The sequence below is a fragment of the Alosa sapidissima genome, chromosome 13 (assembly GCF_018492685.1).
Source record: "Alosa sapidissima isolate fAloSap1 chromosome 13, fAloSap1.pri, whole genome shotgun sequence".
NCBI lineage: Eukaryota > Metazoa > Chordata > Actinopteri > Clupeiformes > Clupeidae > Alosa > Alosa sapidissima.
Genome location: NC_055969.1, coordinates 15,209,329 through 15,235,051, shown reverse-complemented (window position 1 = coordinate 15,235,051; position 25,723 = coordinate 15,209,329). Strand labels below are relative to the sequence as shown.

General features: G+C 43.6%; 3 protein-coding genes across 6 annotated transcripts in view; all 3 read right to left on the bottom strand.

Annotated features, from left to right (window-relative positions):
- Positions 1–3,698: 3,698 nt before the first annotated feature.
- On the bottom strand, positions 3,699–16,667 carry sapcd2 (suppressor APC domain containing 2). 2 transcript variants are annotated; one of them, XM_042059718.1, is made up of 6 exons: positions 15,610–16,667; positions 10,141–10,274; positions 6,418–6,564; positions 5,648–5,749; positions 4,714–4,833; positions 3,699–4,414 (listed from the first exon to the last, which is right to left on the bottom strand). In XM_042059718.1, the coding sequence occupies exons 1-6, from the start codon at positions 16,442–16,444 to the stop codon at positions 4,286–4,288; spliced, it is 1,467 nt and encodes a 488-aa protein (XP_041915652.1). In that variant the 5' UTR covers positions 16,445–16,667; the 3' UTR covers positions 3,699–4,285. The 2 variants fall into 2 exon arrangements, with proteins under 2 accessions (XP_041915652.1, XP_041915653.1); XM_042059719.1 differs by having other exon boundaries at positions 4,714–4,830.
- A 4,956-nt stretch (positions 16,668–21,623) lies between these two features.
- tmem141 (transmembrane protein 141) lies at positions 21,624–23,246 on the bottom strand. Its single transcript, XM_042059764.1, has 5 exons — positions 23,077–23,246; positions 22,890–22,956; positions 22,717–22,800; positions 22,458–22,565; positions 21,624–22,144 (listed from the first exon to the last, which is right to left on the bottom strand). The coding sequence occupies exons 1-5, from the start codon at positions 23,128–23,130 to the stop codon at positions 22,083–22,085; spliced, it is 375 nt and encodes a 124-aa protein (XP_041915698.1). The 5' UTR covers positions 23,131–23,246; the 3' UTR covers positions 21,624–22,082.
- Positions 23,247–23,636: 390 nt separating this feature from the next.
- Positions 23,637–25,723, bottom strand: part of LOC121680347 — an 11,894-nt gene continuing 9,807 nt past the window's right edge. For 2 of the 3 annotated variants that reach the window (XM_042059683.1, XM_042059681.1), the window contains exons 12-16: positions 25,605–25,662; positions 25,139–25,325; positions 24,920–25,036; positions 24,435–24,522; positions 23,637–24,073 (exon numbers count right to left, since the gene is read on the bottom strand). In XM_042059683.1, the coding sequence (XP_041915617.1) occupies positions 23,992–24,073; positions 24,435–24,522; positions 24,920–25,036; positions 25,139–25,325; positions 25,605–25,662 (532 nt within the window). In that variant the 3' untranslated portion in view covers positions 23,637–23,991. The remainder of the gene's footprint in view (positions 24,074–24,434; positions 24,523–24,919; positions 25,037–25,138; positions 25,326–25,604; positions 25,663–25,723) is intronic. The other variant, XM_042059682.1, reaches the window with a different exon arrangement.

The following is a 25,723-nucleotide window of genomic DNA, read 5'->3' as shown; positions in this document are numbered from 1 at the left end:
TCTCATTTTATCTATAGCAAAAATCATTTGGGGTATCCGTTTGTCAAACACTACTTGATACCATTTCTTAAACAATGTTTCAATTAGGAGCAGTGCTTTGCTTAAATGAAAACATAATATGTATGTATGGCCTGATAGTGAAAGATTGATCGTGGTTAGTGTAGTCCACAGTGCAACTGATCCATGAAAATCCCCCACAAATATGCAGTTCAAGAGATTAATCTGGGAAAGGGAAGATATTCTGTGCTGGATTCGGTCTCAGGTGAGTTTAAGTGGAGTACAAGGATGAGTTTCTCAGTGCTATACAATGTTTTAATGTTATTTACACTCGAAAAGCAAGTAAAAGCATTTTTTACAGGAGAAGGGAGGAGGAAAGAGGAAGATTATTTTGTATAATTCTATGCAGGCAACAAACCTGTGTAGACACACACACACACACACACACACACACCACACACACCATTAAGTACAAGAAGCATGAAAAGGAATTAACCAGATTTCCTCGAATACATCGACATAAAACAAGAAGTTGATGCTGAGTACATATTCATAGAATCAAAATAGAATCAGAATAGAATCAAATTTCATTTCAGTTGGCTAACTTTGAAACTACTTTCAGGAAATCACTCCCAGTCATACATATAAACTTGAAAGGATGCTGCAACACATCACTAGAAATTCTTACAAGTTCAGCGTTTCATTCTTAAGCTCAATCTTCCCAAAGTTTTTTTTTTATCTTTAGTTGCAGGGTTCTAGTACTGAGGCCAGAATAAGGCCATACAGCATTAATTATAGTAATTACTTGTGATGTACTAAAAGCAAATTGGGCTATACATATTTAATATATGTTTATGACTATAAAGTAAACAGTAAGGTCAGGTTTTTGTAAACCTGCATTCAAACAAAGTAAAAACATAAAAACATGGGAAATATGAATGATATTCAACACACATTCATTTGCTCCTGATACGGAGGTCATATACCCTGTTTTTTTTTTCAGTCTCCCACAAATGCATTAACAGTTTAGCATGTAGTCATAGCGGAAAAACAGAAATACTTCTCTTTACCAAAGATCCTTTATCAACAGTCTTTGTCTTTACTCTAAAAAGCTATATTTAAAGCACATTTTACCCTGCATTTTTAATCCAAATTGGTTTGCATTTTTGCAAGTAACAAAAGTAAACTGTTTTACTTACACCTTTGGAATTACACAATAAGAAGCATTTTTATTGTTTGTCATTATAAACTACATGCGGCACCATTATATATTGGAATACACACCATTTAGTGTGTTAGACTGTCTGTGTGTGTGTGTGTGTGTGTGTGTTTGTGTGCCTGCGCTGTGTATTTAAATACACACTTCTAAACCCCTTTGAGATGTTCACTTCGATAACATGAATCACATGCTTACAGCTTCGCGGTGGCTGATGTCTGCAGGGTTAACTGTCTTGTTCAAAGGCACAACAGCAGTAAGCTCAATATGTTACATGTTCCTTAATACCAAACTCCAGGAAGTGGCTACCGATAAATCTGCCATGCTGACGATCAAGCCTTTGCACGTTCGAGATAAGAGGAAATAATTAAATGTGCTCAACAAAGGAACACACTTAACATTTATTTGCACATTCCAGAGGGGAAGCAGAGGGGTGTTCAACATGAAAGGTTCAGGGGAGAAATGACGCACACAGAAAGCACCCTACATGAGTCAGTGAGCACAGGGCAACACAGGGATGGGGAAAAGAGGTCGGGAGAGGAAAAGAAAGAGAGAAAGAGAGATAGACAGTCTAAAAAGAGAGAGATCTTGTCAATGGTTTCACTATACATTGTATCATTTAATGTGCCAAAAAAGCATCATGAATTGAGAAAGGAAGAGTTTGAGTCTGAAGAGATAGAGGGAAAAAGAAAAGACAGAAAGAGAGGGAGAGAGAAAGAGAGAAGGAGGGACATGAAGGAGAGACAGGGTGTATGAGAGCACACCACAGCAGCAGCGTCTACAGGAATGAACGGTTCTAGGACCATTAACTAGAGGAACGGGAACGGAAAGCAGCACTTCATCTTCAACAGAAACCATTACAAACGGGAGGTGCCACTGATAGCAGCTAAAAACGCAACATGAAACCGTGCGGCTCACTGTAAAACCAACATACATCTCACTGTAAAACCAACATACGTCTCACTGTAAAACCATACAGCTCACTGTAAAACCAACAAATGTCTCACTGTAAAACCATACAGATCACTGTAAAACCAACATACGTCTCACTGTAAAACCATACAGCTAACTGTAAAACCAACATATGTCTTACTGTAAAACCATACAACTCACTTTAAAACCATACGGCTCACTGTGAAACTATACAGATCACTGTAAAACCATATGTCTCACTGTTAAACCATACAGCTCGCCTGTAAACTCCAGGATAAGCATTTGGATCAATGTCATAACAATGGCCTAGGTATTGATTAACATGGGTTATAATCAAGCATGTTTTTAACTATATGTGTGTATGCACAATGCACATAATAAAATCATTTCATGGACAGTGTCCAAGGTCCCCAATACGTTCACTTTGCGTTCACTTGTTCTTTGTCATTTTGTCGTTATTATTGATTGCGCTCCATCCATCCAAGGACTGACTCGGTTTCCTTCTTCTGCATTAGCAGCCTTCCACAATCCCATCAGAGTACATTCAGTCAGTTCCATTTCACCTCCTCCACAGTCTCCTCCTCAAGCAACCTCTTCTCCTTCCCTGGGTCCAGCTATTAGTCCTTGGCATGCTATGGTTTGTTTTTAACTTCAACATCCAAATCAAGTATTAATCTCATGCTATCCATAATATGTAAAGTGGCAAATTGATCTCAAATAAGTCTCGTGTCATTGTCAAAGAGCAGCCAATGGAGAATTTAGTTGGGTTCAATACCCAAACGACTTTATCAATATGGTTCTTCAGAAATACCGGGGAATGCATTTGAGGCTTGTTTTAGTACACATCTGTGTCTGGATCATCAGTATGCCTGTTCTCTGAAATCTTTCTTAATACACTGCAACACATTGAACACATCCGCTACTTACTTACAACCAGTCGTGTAAAAACCTGCTAGCTCATAACGTAACTCACAAGCTGACCGGGCTGATCGCCCAAGATGTCTTCCTCCATCCACCCCCCAGAACTCTTCTCTGGAGGGTTGTAAGGTAAAACATGTCTCTACTACAATGTCTTTTGGTTACTAGTGAGCAGGGGGAAAAAAACATTTAAAAAAAGCTCAAAGCTAAGAAGAGGTTTCAAAAACCCTTATGGTTGATGGAGAATGGTAGCCTAGAAATCTAGACGCGCCCCTAGCGGCCGCAAATTACATTTGCTGCCAGGGCTAGTCTAGCAACTCTCCGTTGGCTTGTGAGCTCCAGAAATCGAAACTTAATCAGGCCAATGAAATCGTGTATAGAGTCGTTAGGTGGGCTTAACATAATGATTGATGGCAGAGTTGCAACGGTTTGGCTTGAATTCCCTGCTACTTGAAAACAAATAAGATGGATGTTGCTGCTGCCGAACAGTGTGACACGAGTTAAGCTTTTATTAAGTAGGCAAACGTTTGAACTAGCCAACTAGCTCCGCTGGTGGGAAACGCATGGGACTCATAGCGCTGCCGCTGTCCTATTGCGTGCAGAGGGAATTTGAAAGACAACTGATTATCCCGCCCCTCGGACTGAGCACTGCGAACGGTGAGTGTCCAGACCCTACATTTTAATGTGGGTCTGGCTCGTCAGGCTAGGAGAATGGTAAAAGGCTGTAGGGTCCTTGTCAATTTGGTATGATGACAGAACGGTGGAACCATCCGAGGTTCTGTACGTCCTTAGCATCTGTCCTCATGCTTTTTGTCTAATTGTTATTACTCACTGGACAAGGATAACCGTAGAGAAGACTTTTAAGTAGAGCCTGATTATCGAGGTCACATCATGTTGGAGAATCAAGATTATTGAGGTCACATCATGTTGGAGAATCATATGTAGCTCCACTTGTTTAGCTATAGGATTCTTTGATGGTGTCAGTCAGAAAGTTTGTTCAAAAAGTTCAGATAGCAACAAAATCCAGGAAAGCTGTCTTGCGTGAAGTGGTTGAATACTGATAGAATCCAGGAGACAGTCCGAAACACTGGGAGTTTCTTTTAATCGTGTGCTGCTGCTAGCTGTCTCTGCCCAATGCATGCCGATGTTTGCTGGGTGAATGTGGTCATATGGTTATGTGGTTATGTGGGCGTGGTTGCCACTGTGGTTGTGGTGGGGATCTCAGATGAAGGTGGAGTCCAGGGTGCTGCTGTCGTGAGTGCTTCTGGCACGGGCCTCAAAGAGCTGTTTTATGAGGGCTGACTTCTCCTGCTCCAGCTGGGTGATGCGCTCACTCCTCTCTGTTACCTCCTGGTGGGGGGGGGGGGCACAGAGAAGAAGGAGGGTAAACGATTGTGCAAGGAGTGAGAGAGAGAGAGAGAGAGCAGGGGAGGAGGTGGAGGAGAAGAGGAGGGTAGAGGAGGTATGAAGTAACAGAACACAATGGAAAACACAATGAAAACATAGGCCTCTATAATCCAGACAGACTAAAATAGTGATGCCCACAGCGATTTCTTTGTAAATATAGCCAGCCTACTGCTGCAATAATGCCATTGGTATGAAGAGACAGAAGCTTGTTTAGCTCCAAAAAAAAGCCTTAGAGACTGTACCTGTGTAAGAAGCCGGTTCTGGTCCTTCAGTCTCTGGATGGCCTGTGGGGGGGCCGTGGCAGAGGACTGGGCACTGGGAGAGATGGTGGGGGGCTGTGCACTGGGGGAGAAGGATTGCTGCTGGGGAAGAGAGAACAAGAGAGAATGAGACAGAGAGGAAGAGAGGGAGAAAAAGAGAAAGAAGATGTTGAAGAGACTTGACTATAGTAGATTTGATAATAGACAGACTTTCAGTAAAGACTTGTTAGGTTAACAAGCTAGTTATTAAATTATGTGGAAATAAAATGTTTTTTCTTTTACTTTTTAGAGGACAATATTAAGCTATTTTGGATTGATATTCTTGAAGTCCCTGTTTTTTGGGTTAACTATCCACCCACCCATTGAGGTGAAATAAAAACCTAACACAGCAAGCCAGTATCCCGGTCGATTACCTCTGAATTCCTAAACACTGGGAAACTCAACAATGTTAGTGCCATGTGGATCAGCTGGTTTAGGAGAGTTTGCTTTTACGGCTCTTACCGCAGACAAGATGAGCATTCTTCAGCTGCTAATGCTAACTGTGGAAAATCTTATCTAGGTTCTTTAGCTCAAGGAAATGCGACAAGATACAGAAAGTGCTGGCATGCATTTGTGTAACTGAACTGAACTGTCATTAGAAAGCCAGGTTGAAGTGTGAAGTTACCAAAGAGAAAAGACTATAGCAGATGACATGTTCCTATAAAACTTCTAAAGGTATGGGGTTGTTTTGGCCTTCCTGTAAAGTTAGTGAAATGTCACTTACGCTTACTCTGGTTTCAAGCCCTCGATATGTAGCTCATATGTTCTCAGTATGTAGTGTCATTATGTTGATTGAGATTACCGTATATTAGCATAGTATGTAGGTGTAAAAACATTCTTCAGAGATGTGTGATGAGAGCATGATTAAGTAACTCACCATTCCCGAACAGGATATGAGGTCATTAAGGCAGCGGTTGACTTCCTGTAGTTTGGGTAGTAGGACATTAATGCGACTTTGATTGGATTCGGTCAAGAAATCCTGTAAAGGGAGAAAGAGTCATCTTAGCATCATGACAACTTAACAAGTGATCCTTAAATGTCACACAGTAACATTGCTTAACTTACTACCTCAGTTGACAATACCATGTGATTAATGCACATACAAAACCAAAAGAGGAAGTTCTAGGGTGTTTGATTATTAATTTGTTGACTTGTGAACAACAGGGATGTTAAAATGTGAGAACAACTGATTAAACGCATCAATTACAACACCAGAAGAACTATTCTAGTGTTGTCAGACCATCCATCAACACAGATTTCACTGGGAGTTCTCAAATGAGAAAGCCTGTTACCTCTTGCTCTAGACCAGTTCCAACTCTTTTTGTCACCTCCCTCCTCCATCCTGTAGTTGTTTTGCCTCAGATTTCATTGGAGAGCAATCAGTATTGATGCTTCTCTCTGGCTCCCAGAGGTTTTTTGGGGCCAGCAATCAGCAACTAAAGAGGTTTGTTTGTTAAGTTGACGATGTGAGAGAAAGATGCTATGGGCTACTGGGAGAGAGTAGCGTTGATACTGATTGCTCTCCAATGAAATCTGAGGGGAAACAACTGCAGGAACTGACTTGGAACTGGTCTAGAGCGAGAGGTGACACACTTTCAGCAATTGGATCCAACCCTTTTCCAAGCCCTCAGCATCTCTGGAACGTACCGAGCAGAGGTTGCTTTGGCCAACGAGCCTCTGTCTCTCGGTGACGCTGTGGATCTGGGCCTGGTACCACTCGCGGGCACGCTCCACCACCTCAAGCCCCGCCAGCAGAGAGTCCTTCTCCTGTTCCAGCTCCTTCATCTGCTTCAGCTACGAAGGAGAACAAGACACACAAACACTGATTGTTTTTTTTTTGTTTTTTTTGGGGGGGGGAACACACAAGTTTGGAATTTGCAGCATTCTCATTTAGCAAGAGGAGCACTAAAAAGTTCAAATGGGCTCAGTGCCAATACATGGAGGAAGGAGACTTCCATTCTGGTTTGTGTTACTTAGCAATTAGTAGTGGCAATTGCTATATTCCAGAGCTGACAATATGATACTATCACAATGTCTGGGCTACTATACAGTATTATTCCAATTCTAACATATTTCATGACACAGCAAGTATTATGATTAAATTCTGCAGTACACTGTGATTTATTTGTTTTTGTAGATTAGATTCAACGTTATTGTCATTGTGCAGAGTACAGTGTACAAGTCCTTGGTGTGTTAAATTTGTTCTCAAGTCTAACTTCTAATTTTCACTGTGAATGAAGAGAAGAATGAGATCTTGTGACATATTGAACAAGCAATAATATCATAATAGATGTTTGTACCAAAATAAAATACTAAATAAATTGCAGTATTGTGATAATATTGGATCAGAAAATATCACAACACTACACTGTAGCATTGTTCTGTTCTTCTTCTCTATTAGCTATGCTTCTTTGGTGTTAAGAAGCCCTTGGTTTGGGGCCAGTGAAATCAGATCCACTGGACTGGAATAACACTAGGATGGGCTAAGCCATATCTGCTTAACTACCAGACCTCATTTCTCGTTTCCTTCTCATTTGCATAAGGGCACATTCTTGAGACTGGATGTCGGCGCTCGCCCATTTGGCCAAGGGGTGTTTTGTCTAAAAGAGGCATGGCAACGATGGAAGGTATCGTGTTGTCTATTCAGACCACCGGCAGCCATATTTGGTTGAAAGACCTCTGCAGTCGGCTCCTTGCCGTCTCCTGGCAATAAAACACTTGTTGCCGTGTGACAAGCCGATTTCTCCTGACTCGTGTGAGTTTCAGATTCAGCTGGCTTATCTGGAGTTGAGACACCAAACGTTGTTCCCCCTTGACACGGTTAAAATATACTTACAAGCTCATGTCAAGGGCTACGAGAGGGGAAAAAAAATACATCAGTGTACTGATCTGAGTCTCTCTATATCTCTCGCTCTCTCACACACTTAGACACAGAAACACACATTCTCTCACACACATACAAACACACACTCATTCTCTCTCTCTCTCTCTCTCTCTCACACACACATAAACACATTTTCACTCTCTGTCACACACACACGGAAACCATCCTGCTGCTTCAGGAGTTCTAGCTGGCTAGCTAAGTGGATGAGCTCAGTGCGTTGGCAGAGCAGCGGTGGACTCGACCTGCACCATCGTCTCTCATCCCGTCCCCAGGCATACTAAACACCCTCCCCACCACACACACACACACACACACACACACACACACACACAAACCCTTTGAGCGGCCGCTCCGCTTCAATGGGAGCGGGCGAACACAGAGGAGGAGCAACAAGTGAGATAGCCAGAGAGTGAGAGAGATGTAAAGAGCGAACGAGAGAGACAGGGAGAGAGAGAGAGAAATGAACGAAAGAGAAAAGAGGGGAGGGGAGGGGGGGGGGGATGGAGTCAGGCTTTTGTGCTGGCTGGAATGAAGCATGACCTAGTGTCAGGCTGTGTGTTTGTGTGGTGGGCCACAACGAGGGTAAATCCTCTTTCTAAAGAGTGCAGGGGGCAGGCAGTGGTGTGGGGTGGGGTGGGGTGAGGTGAGGTGGGATGGGGGGGGGGGGGGGGGGGGGTAGAATACAGAGTTCAACAGCCTAAAGGGGATGCTTCATTGACAGGACCACTGCCACAGTTAAAGCGACACTGACGAGTTAGAACAGATTCAACTGAAAATGACGAGATGCAACAGACAACTTCACAGTTTAAATAGCAGCGCATGGAGAACATAGTTTAGTTATAGAGCCATACTGAGTCCTACAATGGTACTTTCAATCTAGATCAATCTCAAAGGAAATCATTCACAACATAACGTGACAGCTGTGTTCAAAGGCAGTGTACTCATTCCTCTAATAGTCAAATTGGAGAAGATCAGCTACTGTAAGCATATCAACTGTACACAAACCACAAGCCACAAACTGTCTGATAGCAACCTGGCTGATGCCTGTTAATCTGTGCCCAGCACTAAGTTACAAAGTCTCATTCAAGAGCCATAAATCATAAATCACACAGAGAGAGAGAGAGAGAGAGAGAGAGAGAGAAAGAGAGAGATTAGGCTTTTTCTTCTTAACCAACTTCATTACTCCCAATCACCTTGCTGTCATTTTCACTTTCCACCTCTCTCTCTCTATGTCTGCCTGTCCTTCTCTATCTCTTTCTTTTCAGACTCTACCATGTTCTCTCTATTTCTGTTTAGCTTAACCCCTAAGTCTACCTCTTGTTTGCAATCTCTCTCTCTCTCCCTCTCTCCCTCTCTCTCTTTCTCAAACACAACACACTGACTCTTGGCCTCTCTCCACAAAGTTTCCATTCCACTCACCCAGAGGAAAAAGTGCAGAGCCTTGCTGCTGTACAGGCTGGAGCTCAGGGGGATGAAGACGGTGGTGTAGGCTGCCCAGACAGCCGTCCAGGCTGGGCCGGGAGGGCCAAGCGAGTCCCCTGCTTCCAGGCCCCTGGGTCCAACCCGGCTCACAACCATGAGGACGGGACGTGGTCAGAGGAGGTGGAGGAGGAGGAGGAGGAGGAGGGGGGGGGGGGGAAGGGGGGGGCACGGTGAGCCCCGCTAGGTCTACTCACAGAGATGCCAGAGAGAGACGGACAGGACCACAACAAGGGAGAGAGAGAGAGAGAGAGAGAAAGATAGAGAGACGGGGAGGGAGGGAGAGATACAGAGAGATAGTCTGTGAGGGAAGCAGGGTCGGCAGAAAATGAATGTCAGGAGAGAGAGAAGAGGGGGGGGGCAGAGGGTGTGAGCGAGAAAGAGTGAGAGAGAAAAAGAGAGAGAGAGTGAAAGAGAGAGGCAGGAATGAGTGCTGAGAGAAAAGGGGGAGTGGGCAAATGGGAGGTCTAACAGGAGAGAAGGGGAGAGGGAGGGGAGGCAGGGAATGGGAATGAGAGAGGAGGTTTTGAAAAAGGGGGGGGGGGGGGGCATGTGTGGTGGTGGTGTGGGGGTGAGGGGGGTAGTGGTGAATTGGCCACAGAGAGTGCAGTCTGTGCAGCACGCTGCTGTAATCCAAACCCTCCTCTATCCAAACTTTCCCTCGCACACAGACCATGCTCACTAACTGTGCTCACCAGACCAGGCACAACCTCCAATTCCACTAAGTACACACAGCCTATGGAGAAACGGTTGGAGGGACTGATAGCTCAGAAAAGGGGCTCCTTTTCTGACAGCGAAATGTAATGAGTTTCTAATAAGCAGGATTTTCTGGAATTTCCTGGTCGAACCAGGAGATGGTATGCTTGTGTGTATGGCTGTATTTGTGAGCACATATTTGAGGCAGAGAGAGGGGGGAAGTGAGTGAGAGAGAGAGAGAGAGAGAGAGAGAGAGAGAGAGAGAGAGAGAGAGAGAGAGAGAGAGAGAGAGAGAGAGTTGGTATTCATACCATTCCATAATCGACTCCATTAGTGATGGTGTGCCTCCTCTGTTCGTCGCGGCTCCGGCAGTGGCGCCTGGAGCCACTGAAGCCTGTGGTCGTCTCACTCTGTGATCGGGGGAGACCAACAGGCTCCACAGAACCTGACAAATTGAGGGGGGGGGGGGGGGGGGCATGGAAAGAGGGGGGGGGGGGCAGAGTGATTAATATCTTTGGCTCATAATGTCTCACCATGACGATCACATTTTCTCAACAAAACAGTTCCAGTATAAATTGTACAAAAACTCAGAGAGAGCACAACATTTTGACTAAGGAAGCAACCTGAGGACCAATGCAGAATAAAAATGTAATTGAAACTTTGAAACAACCTTTGATTATGTATCTTAGCAACTCTTAGTCAAACCCCAAGATGAACCAACTCTTTTCAGTAAATAGCATCAGTAATGTTTAACATCTGCTAGCAGACAATTGCCTCATCATTCGCTTCTGCTCTATTTTGAAAAATGTGGTGCATTTATATAAAGGCTAATGTGGGATTAGGTATCCTAATACTTAACAACAATGTTTTTTCAATTAACTGAAAAGTAATTTTCATTTTTTAACACTGGCATCAGATCATTGTAAAAATACAGGTTTCACAGGTTTCATCATGCATGGTGGGTATAGGTGGCAGATGGTAATGAGGCTTTTGTTAATTAAAAGGTGGCAATTAAAGGTATTGAAGGTATTTACACTCCAACAATAACAACAATGGTTAAAGAAGTGCACCGCTAGATGTGAGCTATGGCTAACATCCATCTAATTTAAAGGATTTCAAAGAGGCTGAAAGGTTGTGATTAAACAATTACAGTAACACAGTGCATTTCGATAATACAATCAACCACACGAGGGCGCTACACCATCTACTGTCAGCGCTCACTCTTATGATAAGGGGCATGCCAATCAAAATGCAGAGAACAAGAGTGAGACATACCGGACTTGACGGTGATATTATTTGTGCTGAGTGCGCTGAGCTGCTGTCAGGAGAAAAAAAAAAAATACACGGAGAGAGAAGAAACACCCCAAGAGTTCACGGTCGCTCTCTGACATTCATCCGCCCTGCGTTAATTGGCAATGCAACACTTCTCTGCACAGGCCGAATGTCTTGAGGTCAAAAGCGGGTGGGAAAATATGCGAGATATGCAGGTTTGCACACTCGCGTCAGAACCACGTATCCTCAAGGCTATCTTTGGAGGTGCGCTGGCTACGGGCCAGCAATTGCATACCGACAGTGAACGTTAGGTGCGTTCTTATCAGCGCGAGAAACGAAGGAGCAGAAGAGGGGGAGGAGGGGAATGAAAGAAAGGGAGAGAAGGAGAAAAAATAACAGAGCTTGTTTACTTTTCAATAGGAGAGCAGGGGTGAAGAGTACAGGCCAGAAAGATGAGCTCATCATATCCGGGTTGGGATCAGACGTCTGGAGGTTGAGAGAGAGGGAGATGCCATGTGGGCAGAACCTTATCACTGTTTGAACTACAGTAACATTTTCTCACAGCACTCTTTATAACATAGAGTGTTTAGATAGCACATGCTTATCAAGTGTAATGTCAATCTACAACAAGTACTATAGGGAATTCAGTTAAGATGAAGGAAATACCGGTAATGAGTGGATGTTTCCAATGTCACAGTGTCTTGGGTGTGTGGTGTGTGAACCAAACGCTGGGTGTGAACACAGCCGTCAGGCAGGTCCCTGTCATATTGGCTGAATGGTGAATGTGAGTAGTAGACCACATAATTAGTTTTCCTCTGATTACAGGGCCTTGGGCTGCCAAAGCAGACAAGCCTTTCCCTACAATCACATAATGTACTTTCGACAGCTGCTGAAATGTGGCAATTAGTAAACATTACTTTTCTTCCTGTGAAAACATTACTCATGAGTTTGACTATCAAAAACATTAGTTTTTTCTCCTTTTTCTCACTGCAGCAACCTTACTGTTTATAAGTACCCAACTATTGAGGTATAATAAATAATTAATACAGTTATGAGTAACTGCTGGATGTCTGATATTTTATGAATGGCACGTTCAGTCAGTCAGTCAGAACCAGAGGAGCAGGCCGGCACACAGGCGGGGGGTGGTGGTGGTGGTGGTGACAGCAGCAGGCCATCTCAGTGGAGACCAGGGAACCGCCTGAGGCCTGGGAGAGTGCGGTCTTTGGCAAAAAAAAAAAAAAAAAAAAAAAAAAACACCAATCCCAAACGCTGACCTGACACATCCACTGAAACAGCTCCCAAATGAGCCGTCTCTCTCCGGCGGGCCTGAAGTATCGAACGCGACTAGAACTGACTAGCTGTGACTGGCAGTGCTGATGGGGAAAGGAGGGTGGCTGGGAAACAAGCGGAAGCTCCATGCTCCGCTGATGTTAAATTTTGCATTGCGTTATCTAAGCGGGATCGTTCCCCTCTCTCCCTCTTTGCCGAGGGCCCCGCTTCACCTCTGACCTCATTCAAAAGGCTTGTTCTGTGAATCCCAGTGAGGTGAGTTCACCGCCGAAACTCCCAGGTAAGTCGCCTGCCGAGAGAGAACAAGCTCCAACAAGCTTGTGTTGTGCTCTGCTCTGCCTCCTCCACTCAACTTGCCATCGCTCAGAGAACGAGTGAGCGCTCTGAATTACTGGTAGATAGAGAGAAAGAGAGAGAGGAAGAAAGAGTGTCGAGAGTGCACTCACCAACACATACTGCTTTTATGTCAGTCTGTTATTATAATACCTCAACAATGCGATTAAAGCTGCCAAATAATCTTTCAAAAAGTTGGACTGATGTGATGCAGTGCATAAAGGATAAATTCAGGAAATGTTGTGTACAAACATTTAAGAGCCAATGTTTGTGAAGAGATTTGGATTCATCATAACATTTCAGCCCTCTTGCTTCATAACAGCCACACACACATTGCTCACTTAATCATCACCTGATCCCAGTTGGAATGGGAATATTTTACTTGACCTTGTAAATAGTTACATGGTGCCATGGTGATCAAATATTTAGGGAGTATTTTTCTTCAAAGGGCTAGATAGACTGTATGAGTGGGTGGATCAACAGATAAGTTAGGTGGATGGATATATCGAGTATGGAGGGCTGTATTGGATCCCACAGTCCAGAGGCTGGACTGTTGCCATTAGCCCCCCAGGGCAGGTGGCTTGGGAACCGCAGGGAAGCTCCCGGCCTCTGCTGCACTACCGTGCCTCAATTACCAGCGCAGCGTAATCCGCTCAGCTCCCCCGGTGGCCGTGCGTGAGGGCAAGGGGGATTACATCACCGGGCAGTGCCAGCCAGCCTGCCATCTAGCCACAGCCACAGCCTGGGCTCCACTGCCAGCGATGTAAGTATGCACCCAAGCTGAGTCTGCTCCGTCCTGACAGGACGGCAAGGGAGCGAGGGACTAGCCGTGTCAGAGTTATAGTTACGGACAGTACCGCAGTATCCCAAAGGAGAGGAAGAGTGAGTGAGAAACAGAGAGAGCGAGAAAGCGGAGAAAGAGAGAGCAGAGAGATAGGAGAGGGGAGAAAGTGAGATGCTATTAAAGGATGAGAGCTCAGTGTGGAGGATGGGAGTCTGACAGGAACTAAGTAGAGAAAGAAAAAAGGAGTCTCTGTGTGTGTGTGTGAGTATGAGAGAGAGAGAGAGAATATGCATGTGTATGTGTGTGTATGTGTGTGTGTGTGTGTGTGTGTGTGTGTGCAATGTGTGAGAGGGGCAGGATGATTCAGTGCAGTAATTTGTTAGTGACATTACAAAGCTCACTGCACCCAGTCCAAACTAATGAGCTCCCCATCTCCAAAGGGCACGGGGAGGCTTTAGTTCCCATCATCCTCCCTGATGACCAAAACTTGGTCCCCGCTGTCCAGTCCCCTGCCCCACTGGTCTAAATGCTTAACTGGAAGCTGAGGGGATGATCTTTGACTCTGGAATGCAGAATATGGGCTAAACATCCATCCAGCAAACCCCCTGGCCCATATTAACCCAAAAAGCTTATCATATTAGGTCAATAGATTGGGGGTTTATCTCCGTGGCCTATGCGGTGATGTGAGTGTGTCCTGAATCTGTTGCTCTCTCTACTGCACGACCATCTTGTACAGCACTGTACAGGATGGATAGTCTGGCTTATTGCCCCTGGCGGGATGCCGGAAACAAACACAGTCACACAGCCGGTCAATAAACATTGCACCATGCACCCTGTCCAGCTCCCTGAAGGAGAACTCCACACTGTCATCCGTTAATAGGACTTACTTGGCACCTTGACATAGCACATGGACATGGAAACTAAAAGGGAAGGTACTGTAGGTTAATTGAGGCCCTTGCTGGTTATTGTGTTGGAAGGGTGTCTGACAAGACACCACATAAAAGTGTCTTCTCCAAAGATATATCAGCAAAGGCCAAGGCTGGAAAACCAAAGAATACCAAAGAATACAAGAGCGAGTGCGAGATGACGTCAACACCTTCCAGCTCGGTATTCAGAGAGGTAGAGAGCTTGTTCATGAGAATCATTTTCTTCTCAGAGCGGTGCTGCTTGAAATGAAATGGGCTCCGACTCAAATAAACAAACACAATTCACAAATTACTCATGTTTTTATCTTGGGCAAACACAGGGTATGCCACTTGTGTTAAAAGAGCACTGCACATGCTTAGAGGTTATCAAGCCGATTGTGAGAAAACCAACATGAACTTGTGGAGAGGCAGGTCAGTGAACTATAGCGCTTGACCCTATCCCAGTAATGACCATTGAACCTGCACATTTAAATACAGTCTGCTAACCCAACTTAGACATAATCCATGTCCTTAATATATCATGCCAGTATGTTGGCAAAAATAACAGCTGCTGTGTGTGTGTGTGTGAGTCCAGTAGGCGACAAACAATGAGGTGTGTGTCTGTGTTCTTTTGACTCAGACAGAACCTACTGGCACCTGAGAGGTTGGTCTGACCCCTTAATAACCCAGCTGATCCTATTACTAAGGATAGCAGTGTATTTCAGTGACAACACACCGAGATAGACGCGCACGGCCGAACACACACTCACTCACAGACACACACATGAAAGGCCAGTGAAAGCAATCATGGCTGTACTAGGCAGAGACAGACACAGGCAAAGATGGCATTCAAAACACCACCAGCACCTGTGGTTTTACACCGTTGAGTGGACCAAAGTGGGTATAATTGATGTGACTGCATAATGGCGCATCTCTCAGGCCAATGACTCGTATTGTTCTATTTTTAGTTTCATGCTTTCATGACTTGCCAGCTTGTGTGTGTGTGTGTGTGTGTGTGTGTGTGTGTGTGTGTGTGTGTGTGATGAGATGTCACTGATTTGCTGAAATTGCTTAATTTCACAGCGCTTAGAGAATAATTACAATATAACAATATCATAAGTATAGTGTTGTGTGATTCTTTGAGTGTATCAACTACGGGTTCATGAAAGCATCAGAGCGCGGAATTGCCAACTTACTTTGCTTTTGGAGCTGTGGCGATTCGAGTGCCAGTGATTCAATAGACCGCATGCGGTTCTGATGATGGGCCTTTTTACCAACCCGAACCGATTCGGTCCGATACGTGCCGCTTTCTGGTACGACAGGAATCCTTTCTAAACTTCTGCCAGTTCTCTCGTAGCCGGTAGTCCCATATCGTTGAGGAGCAGGGGCCGATATATAATGGGAGTGTTCCCCTTGTTTGCTAGATGTGGTGTATCCGTCTTCGTGGTGCCTTGGTCTGCTTTGGAGAGAGGACGCGCGGTTATGGTGCATATTGGTCATATTGCTTGGTCCAAGTGGCCGGACTTTGTTCTCATAACCCCGAGACCCTACGGAGCACCCCGTGGATACACCAGTTTTATGAGTGTGGGGCTGCGACTTCGGTCCAGTTGGATATGACCCCTGTGTAGAAGGTTGGTGCTTGAAGTTACCATTTTCTGGATTGAGCATGGAGTTCCGGAGCCCCGCCACGAAGCGTTCGAAAGTCAGGCAGCCGTGCGGTGGGGTAACCCGCCTCAAGCAGTCCAGAACACCGCTGGGTAAACCCTGCGCTTCTGCACCCTGCCACCGACTTTCAATTTCCGATATATGCACATATCCTCGCTTCGCATCATCAAGGATGTCAAAAAGAGTTCTCAAACTGTGAAGAAATGCTTTCGGCAAGCCCTCCGTGGTAAACTCCGCGTCCTTCGACTGCATGTTTATTTTACAACCGGCTGTCTTACTCAGTGTCCCTTCTTTTTTGGTACCAGCCTTGCAACTGCTCGCCAAGCCGTTCACTTTGCTACTGCGATCGCTTGCTACCAAAGCCATGAAGTTATCAGTTTTTTACCAAAACCAGATCAATTCTTCCGTCATCTAAATGTAAAAATAAAGAATATGTGCTTTGGCTCGCCCCGGATGAAACTCATGAAACTCTTCTGTTCTCGTCCAGTGATGTATCCAGAGGAATAAAGTGTATTGTAAGAATAGAACGAAAACAACACTTCTTATGGTGTATCTTGCCAACCCACTCAAACGCTCTGTGGACCTTACTTATTCCGAGATTCTAAATCAATTTTTTAAGAGGACCGCCCTTCAAACGTCTGCGCAACCCTGTCAACCAGCGCTGTCATTGGTCATATTGCGCATTGCTGTACGCTGATTGGTTGGAGGTTGGTCAAAGAAAAGTTTGAGTTTTGTCCATTGTATTTTTTAAAGCAGTCGTTATGCCTGGAGCCTATAATTCATTCCTTCACCATTTGGAAAACACACTCAAGCTGTCTATTTGACCCTTTTTCAAGATAGCTTCCAGGATTCAGTTTGTGGCTATACACCACTGTTTGAATTACATTACAGATCCACAATTGGACATTTAACTGCAATGAAATCAAGTCCAAGACCAACAAAGACACAGAAGCCTTTCTTTTAATGAAGACACATGTTGACAGTTCTACATTGTGACACAAAGTGCCTTTTTAAAGCCTTTACAGTGAAATCCATAGTAACTCACCACCGCCATCCAATCCAAATGTTTTACCTGACCTGGCTAGGATCCAAACAGTAAAGGCATCGATCTCAACTGAAACCTCTACACTACAATGTTATGATATGCTGCTTATTGGTTTCCCAGGAGGAGCACATGGCCCAACTAAATTAATAAAACATAATTGATTTAGGACACACACACAGAGAGACACAACCACACACACACACACACACACCCTGGGGAGACATGATTGCACACACAGAGCCCACCAGGGAGAGTGATTAACCCTATAGCTGCTAATCGGAGCACGTCACCGGAGGTATCGATCTTGAGAACGTTTTTAATCAGCCACGGGCAAGTGAAGCGCAGCTGATCTATACAGGGCCAGTGTGGTGCCAGAGGGGTGACATTGGGCACGCAGAGAGAGAGACAGTGAAAGAGAGCGCGCGAGAGAGAGAGAGAATGAGAGAGGGAGGGAAGGCTGCATTAGTGCACTGCTCACTGCACAGTACAGCCCTTTGGCTGATGTGCCAGGGGGGTGCTGATGGTGGTAGCTCTGGGCTCTGCTCTACTCTGTTCTCCCTCTCGCTCCCTTTCTCTCTTACATGCACACACACACACACACACACACACACTCTCTCTCTCTCTCTCACACACTCACTCTCTCTCTCACACACACACTCATACACTCACACACACACACACACACACACACACTGCATGGCAAAGTGTATGTCTTTTCTTGGTGAAATTCGAAATTGTGTAAGAATGTTACACATATGTCTAAAGGTGGGTCAAATTTTCTTTGCTCTCTTTCTCTTTTCACTCTGTCTGTCTGTCTGTCTGTTTCTCTCTCTCTCTCTGTCTCTGTCTGTCTCTCTCTCTGTCTGTCTTTTTCTCTCTGTCTGTCTGTCTCTCTCTGCCACAGAAGTCTGTGTGCAATGTGAGCAGTGATTCGCTCCCCTGTGCTGTTCATTCACAGGGTCATACACTTAAACCCTCAGTCTCTCTCTCTCTCTTTCTCTCTCTGTCAATGTTCTCTCTTACCCTGTCTCTCTGTCACGCACATGCTCACACATACATACACACACACACACACACACAGAGACACACACACTGCAGTGTTGGACCTTTGCAGATCATGACAGCAAGCTTAGCTTGCTGAAAGGGCAAATCCGTGTGTATACAACATTGTTTGTTTTAAAGCTATTATAACCATATGTGGTTCCTCAGTCTGGCAAAGCCTGCAGAGTCACAGCACACGCTGGCGCACAGCTAATGTTCACTCTCTCTCACACACTCTAGTTCTCTTACACACACACACTTTTTTCAAATTCATGCATGTTTTCCCTCCATATCTATCACACACACACATTGTTTCTTTCTTTCCATCTTTCTTTCTCTCCCTAACACACCTTTTCATATTTATGCATATTCCCCCCTCCATTTCTCCCAAATATAAGCCATCTTACACACACACACACACACACACAGAAGACTCTCACACTGCCTTTCTATGCTAGTTATTCTGTCTCTCCCTTCAGCAATATCATGTGCATGTGACGACTGATCTGAGAGCTGGGTCACTGCATTATCGTCTCTGTTTTTTTTTTTTTGGAGGGTTGGGGTAGGAAGTGAGTCAATCTTCAAATCTCGAGGCTTTTAATCAAAACTGAGTAGCAAGGCACTCGGAAGAGGGAGACAGAGGTGGATTAAGGCCGTAAGAGAGACGTAGCAGACTCGTTAGCTCCAGAAAGATGTATTTCCCTGTGGTAGGAGCTGATTGTCTTTAATCAGCAGGCCCTAGTTCTGCCCCAAATGGTGCCATGCATACCAGCTGGGGTCAGCACTTTGTGGTTTTTGCTCGCCTCTGGGAAAAAGCTAAGTAGGTTTCTGCTATAATTACCCCTGTTGTGCATCTGAAGAGTGGACTTTGGACCTTCAGTTCCGCCCAAGGAATATGAGGGTAAAATGGTGCCTTTGTTTTATTAACACTCTCTTGAAATGATTGTTTCAGATAGGATTGGGACCTTGTGCTGATCCAGGACTAAAATGACAAAAGCCAAAATACATCTGAACCTCTCTCCAGTTGTAACAAGATTGTTTATAACTGTATATTAGATACAGCTTTAAGGACATGGCAGTCCTTGTTAAGAGTATGGCAATTCTGTCTTGGACCTCATGGCACTATACTGTGCTTTTGTGGAAATATTATAGTGTCCTTATTACGGTACTTGTATAAATACAATTGGATGATTGTTTCTCTTGAATGTGCTTCAGTTGACTGTTCGGTTTAGGATTCACTGGACAACAGGACCCCTCTCTGGACTTGACCTAGAATCACTCTACCAGTAGAGCAGCAAACCCACTCTGAGGAGGTTATCTCAAGGGCAGTTGTTAGTGTGTTGTTTTTTCCCCTGATATACAATGTAATATTTTGGGCAGGGGTCCCTTGGCCGAGTTGTCCTGTTTGGGCATGAAAGTGACCCATGCCTTTATTGTGTGATTGGTAATCCTTGAATTCGGCATGGCAGGTTTTTATAAATCCTCCTATTCCAAATGCTCAGGAACAGCAAGTCCTCAGAACTCAATATTAATCCCCCTCGACAATGATTCACTTTGCAGATTATCTCTTGTATGCAAAACAAGTCCTTTTCAGTCCCCGCGGTGACTTAAAGACACCCACAGACAGACAGACGACTGCAGCTGTTGCATGCAATCTTATCTGGACACTGGATGAGACCAGACTGGACTGATTTAGACCAGCATGCCGATTTTGAGATTTGTCATTGAGGCACGCATACTCTTAGAAAACAAAGCCCTGTATGCAGTGGTGTAGTCTATGTGATACGCAGGACAGTATACCCACAAAAGCATCACCATCTCAGTATACCCACTTAAAATCGGCAAGGATACGTATTAACATTTGGGGTTGATCACAGTATACCAACTACAGTACACCACTGCCTGTATGGGACACAAAATGATATGATCAAGGAACTTCATTATATGGCTTGGGTATAAAGTGTATATTTCATAAGAGTATATACTATATACTTTTTCTACAAGCATATAAAAATCTGTTAATATGTGGTAATGAACTAGAGATTTTTGCACCCACCATGCATACATAATGCACTCTGATGAAATTACTCTCAATGACCTCCAGTCGGATATTTCAGTTTCAGATAGGAACTCTGAACTTTAAGTGGCGTTCCACGGAACTTTTTCTTCTGAGAGGTTGGAAAATCTCAACTTCCGAGTTTGTCTTGCATGCAGCATATGCGCTGAAAAGAGGCCAATATCTTGGAAAGCCCAGCACGGCCTAATGACCTTACCTTTATGACCTCACACCTCTGCGATCAACGTCATCACCATATGGGCTAAGTCACACCAGAAAAGTGTGAACGCATTTTCACATGTGCTTGCTTGAACGTAGCACGAGGTGGTTGAGTTGTAGTTCATCATGTGACATCTCAGTTCACGTTTAGCAACATGTCAAATTGATTGTGTAACACCAATTGGTTATCACGTAATGTCAGATGAGATTTCTAGACAGGGAATTCACATCTGCATAAGTTGATGCAATGACGTCATAATCTTGTGTGCACATATTTCTTACGCTTGACTGACACAAATGATCAAAATAGTCATGCAAGACTGGGTATACCACACAGAATACAGTATAAGTAATGACATTAAAGTTATGACACTGATGACAATGGAGAAATAGATACACAAACGAACATAAAAGTCTATGACTGTTTGCCTATTTGATAGTTTACTTGATCAATACAAGTGCTGTTTTTGCCCATAAGCTGCCATATACTGAACATCTACAGAAGGCATTCATAGGTATACTACCCTCTAGTGGGTAAATATCTAACTACAGTTCAGCTGAGCTTTAATGTGCTTATTTAACAACTGATTTAACACATAAGTGAGGATAAAGTGCTTATATTTCAATCTGCTTGGTAAATGCATGCAACCATGATCATCTTCGCTTTTAAAAATGACAGAAATGTGGCACAGACTTAGTAAATGTTGGAAGACCAGTGTCCTTTTGAATCATGTGCAGCCCATAAAACATGTAACTGCACTTACATTACACAATTTATATCACAATTTATTTTATAAAATTGATACATGCTATTACTTACATAGTAATCTACACATGACAAATGCAACAAATGGATGACTGTAGCCAAATCTCTGCCTCAAACCAAAAAAATCGAATGTACATGGAGGAAATCCCCCTTCACATTTGCACATTTCCAGTGAAGTTATCTAATTTCTACTAATCGTGATGTTTCTATTAAGGCGATCATCCAGGATTTTGCACTCTCGCTCTCTATCTCAAACGCACACACACACACACACACACACACACACACACACACACACCAGCCAGTGCCAGTGTTTTAATATGTTACAGCTAAAATACAACTTTTGGAAGGCTCAAATGTGAGAGTACTTGTGAATGGTTAAACTAAGACAACATATAAACATGAATTAAAACCTGGATGTTACAAATGGCACATTTATTAAATCTATAACTGTACACAGCAGCAGCTAAAAACATCTTATTCTTACCCATGGCAACCCCTGAATAAACTGTACATTATTAACAAAACAGTAGAGTGAGAAGAGTGTTTGTTGTCTTCACTGGTCAGGTCAAATAAATACACATTTTAATACTTTGTTTATTTGCTTGTTTATCCTTTCACACTGGATACAGGCTAAGATAGTGAAGTCAGATAGCTGTTCTACGCGGCAAAGTACTGGCTAATTTAGGTGACCTCAGGAGTAACCACTGATCTCTAAAAAGACCACTGGACAGAGAATCTGTGGTTTCAAAACTGCAATTTGTTTTGTTTGGAGATCATTGGTTAAGCTAGTAGTTACCAGGTCCAGTAGTTACCTGGATATGCCAGTAAGCTTGCTTCAAAGTACAGCCTTCTGGTGTCTACAAAATTGCTGTGGTTACTCCATCTTGTCCCCATACATAGTAACTTTAGGGCCAGCAGGAGCAGGGGGTTCTTCCTCTGCAAAAGGCAACAAGTAAGGGTCCAGTAAGTCTCTGAGGGAACTGACGGTGACATGCTCATAAACACACACGAATGAATGCATGCATGCACGCACACACACACACACACACACACACACACACACACACACACACACACACACTCACACACACACACACAGAAAAACTGATGGAGAGATATAAATTTTGAGTGAATGAATACATGGTGTCCCTTACGCCCACAGCAAAAAGCAATCAAATCTAAATCTTCTTAACGTCAAAGCTGAGACTCAATCATGCAGGGCCTATTTCTACAACAGCAGTAAACTCACTTGGAACAGTTCTGTCTGGATAGCTCCCTTTCTCAAGGAAGACCCAGAGGTCTGTGCATTTTTGTGTCTCCCAGCGCGTTATTGCATAGCTGCCAACCGAAGAGGCCACTGTTGGATCAAGAAGGTCACAGGTATTGGTATGACCTTTGCCACACTTAATGATTTCTATCAATGACCTTATTATGATTTACTTGCTCAGTGAGTGTGACAATTACAGCAAGGACGAATTATGTCGATATGCAGTAAGGATGCTACTCACCTATTGACACTAACAGGTTCCACTGCAGAGGGTACGGGAGTCGTTTTTGCACAGCTCGTTGAATGAGAAACAATGCACCCGTGCCTGAAATGCAGACAAAAATCATTATAGTTAGGCTACTACCACTGTAGCCAGTGACTGTCATGTAAGATGACAAAATACATTTAACTCACCTACAATAACACTACCAACTCCTTTCATGAAGGCATGCGACTGACAGGCAGCATACTGTTGCAAACCCTGTTTGCCCAGGAATTTTGTGCAAAATTAAATACAATGTGCTGATGTTGACAGCTGCAAACTGGTCAATTAACGTTAACGTTACAATGTAGCATACATGCAACAGAGTTTGCTACTCACCGGATGCTTTGCTACAATTGCGTCATCTACTTTCGTAAGTCCGAGATTAACCATAATAACAGTTACTGCGGGGATAAATGTTAACCTTCAAAGAGAGATCTTAGTTCAGTTCCAGGTGTGAGTTTTGTTGTTATCTAACTTGTAACTTCCGCGTAGATAATCAAAGAAGTTAGCCAAGAGTGTGTGTGTGTGTGTGTGTGTGTCGTTTTCTACACGTAGAATTGGCTAGCGACATCAAGTGGACTGAATTTGAAAGTGCATGTGTTCATGTTAAATTTGTCTAAACATCACGTTATTAGTTGACTTGTGTTTACATTTTGAATCCGACTTAAATTAAGAATTATAATATGACGAATAGAGATCTCCAAAATCTAACTGAAGCACTGCAGTCAGCTTTAAATTAACATTTTAAATGACCACTGACTCTGTCACTATGATCACTGCCACTAGATATGAAATGTACGACAGGCATTAAATTAAATTATTTGATTTAAAAGGCATCAGTGGTATTGTAATATAGAGGAAATTGAACAGGATTAATAAAGCCAGTAAACACATGCTGACAACTTGGGATCTTTTATTGTGACAATCAATATTAGAACATATGAATTCCAACAAAACACTCCACATATTTTAAATACACACATCGCAAACAAATAGACATAGGCCTACTACACAATAATGTTACTCAGCACCGAAATACATGCGCTACCGATTACATTTCTACCACATGTACCATTAATCTGTACTGATAACACACACATCTATATCAGGATTTGGGGCAGAACATAGAGATTGTTAGATTGTCTCTTTTACCGTCAACATAATATGCATGCATATTTTTTTGAATGACTGAAAACCACTGGGGAAGTGCCCCTCCTCCTTTAACCTCCTCTTCAGTGCGGTCCAGAGGGTTTAAATGCTGGTCTTTCTCAGAGTGGTATGATGGTGCCTTGCTCTGGCTTCACTGAGTGCTCTGGGTCTTGTCATAATTCTGCTGGGAGGAGAAAATAAGGGCTTTACACAGTGACAGTTTATGCAAGAAACCCATAATGTTATAGGCAATCACTCATCCCTATTATACATTGAAATTCAACGGAATTCTCCTTGTAGCTATCCATCCTGTTTCCTGCGCTCAAAATTGATTAACCTTAACCGAGCAGTGCTCATGTTCCAACATTCCACCAGGAGCAAGGAGGTGAGGGCTGAGTTTTATTGGCTGTTAAACTCAAATATCAACAACCTTCCACTATGACTGAAGACTTCACCTTTAAATTATGTAGATTATTATTTTATTTTTTTTAAAAACTAGTTCTCACGTATGTATGTCATGACATGACATGCCATGGGTTCAGTACCTGTTTCGAATCGCCCTGTTGGAGTGGTGTCCAGTCCGATCCAAGTCAGACCAAGAATAACTAACGGGCTGAATGGTCCTCACACTGCCTGTTGAAGACATGAACACAGATACTAACCTGACACAACACTTCAGATAAGGTAGGGCATTCCATTACATGCATCATCCTTTGGAAACTGTGCAGTCAGGTGCTTCTCAGTAGGACAAGAAGCTTTAAATTGAAGAAAGGGAGCTGGAAAATACTTGCAGTCTTTTATTTTGGTGCAAACAGACTAATCGATTGACTCTGAGGAAGACACGGTTGTGTCGAAACGTTAGTCTGTTTGCACCAAAATAAAAGACTGCAAGTAATCAGTGTGCTCCAGCTCCCAATCTTAAATTTACAACACTTCAGATACTCAGAAACAAGCTGCCTCACTATATTGATAATCCACTCTTCAAGTTAGAGCCTGAAAAATACATACACAACTGGATACTGATACTCACAGCTATGAGGATTGATAAGGGGTAATCTACCCCTCTTTTCTAAGCCCCTCTTAGTAGCACTCCACTGCAGTAAGGGCTCTGGGACAAATGTCTTATTTTCATTTTCATACACAGTAACTAGAAGATGAAGAAGAAAGGAGGAGGATGAGATGGAGGCGTTTTTAATGTTTAAATATTAAACAAAAGAAAGTTACACAGAATGGTTCGACAAACTCCTACCTGGACTGATTTTGGGTGTAATAAGAGCGCCATTCATCAGAGATGGCTGAGCCCACAGGTTAATCTCAGTCTTTGAGCGTCTGGACAAAGGGCATCTCAGGGGCACCATTAGTGGGCACTGTTCCACTTCAGCGCCCATCTCACCCCTCTCCAGGAGAGCTCTCACATCAAACCCACTCACAAGACCCTTAGATAAGACCAGCGCAGCGTTAAGGGAGATGTAAACAAGATAATGAGTTTCTCTAGACCACCAGAAAGAGACATGGTAAAGGAACGGTGAAAAGGTCATGTTTCCCAATACTTCAGAGTATAGCTACCAGTCATCTTATTTTTTGTCAGGAGTTTTTTTTTCTACACATTAGTTTTTAAATAGTTGAAACTATGCATAGAAAGTACACTGACATTGGAAAATATACTGTATAACAGATGCCTGTTGTGTATAGATTTGCACATGGTGCAGTAATACCTGGCTTGCTTTCTGAGTGCTCTCGGAGGCCGGTCCTTGCTCTGCAGATGGGGAATGCCTGGTGAGAGTAATAAAAGTCTCAAATAACTCAGCGCTGACTTTTATAAGCAACAGTCTCA

Excerpts from the sequence above, each read along its gene's own strand:
- tmem141 (XM_042059764.1), bottom strand. The coding sequence starts at position 23,130 with ATGGTTAATCTCGGACTTACGAAAGTAGATGACGCAATTGTAGCAAAG. Across the intron at positions 22,801-22,889 it reads AGTTGGTAGTGTTATTGTAG|GCACGGGTGCATTGTTTCTC; the intron begins GTGAGTTAAATG and ends TCTGCATTTCAG. Across the intron at positions 22,145-22,457 it reads TCCAGACAGAACTGTTCCAA|AGGAAGAACCCCCTGCTCCT; the intron begins GTGAGTTTACTG and ends TGCCTTTTGCAG.
- sapcd2 (XM_042059718.1), bottom strand. The coding sequence starts at position 16,444 with ATGGCTTTGGTAGCAAGCGATCGCAGTAGCAAAGTGAACGGCTTGGCG. Across the intron at positions 10,275-15,609 it reads GCCACAGCTCCAAAAGCAAA|GTTCTGTGGAGCCTGTTGGT; the intron begins GTAAGTTGGCAA and ends TCAATTTGTCAG. Across the intron at positions 6,565-10,140 it reads ATGGAGTCGATTATGGAATG|CTGAAGCAGATGAAGGAGCT; the intron begins GTATGAATACCA and ends TCTCCTTCGTAG.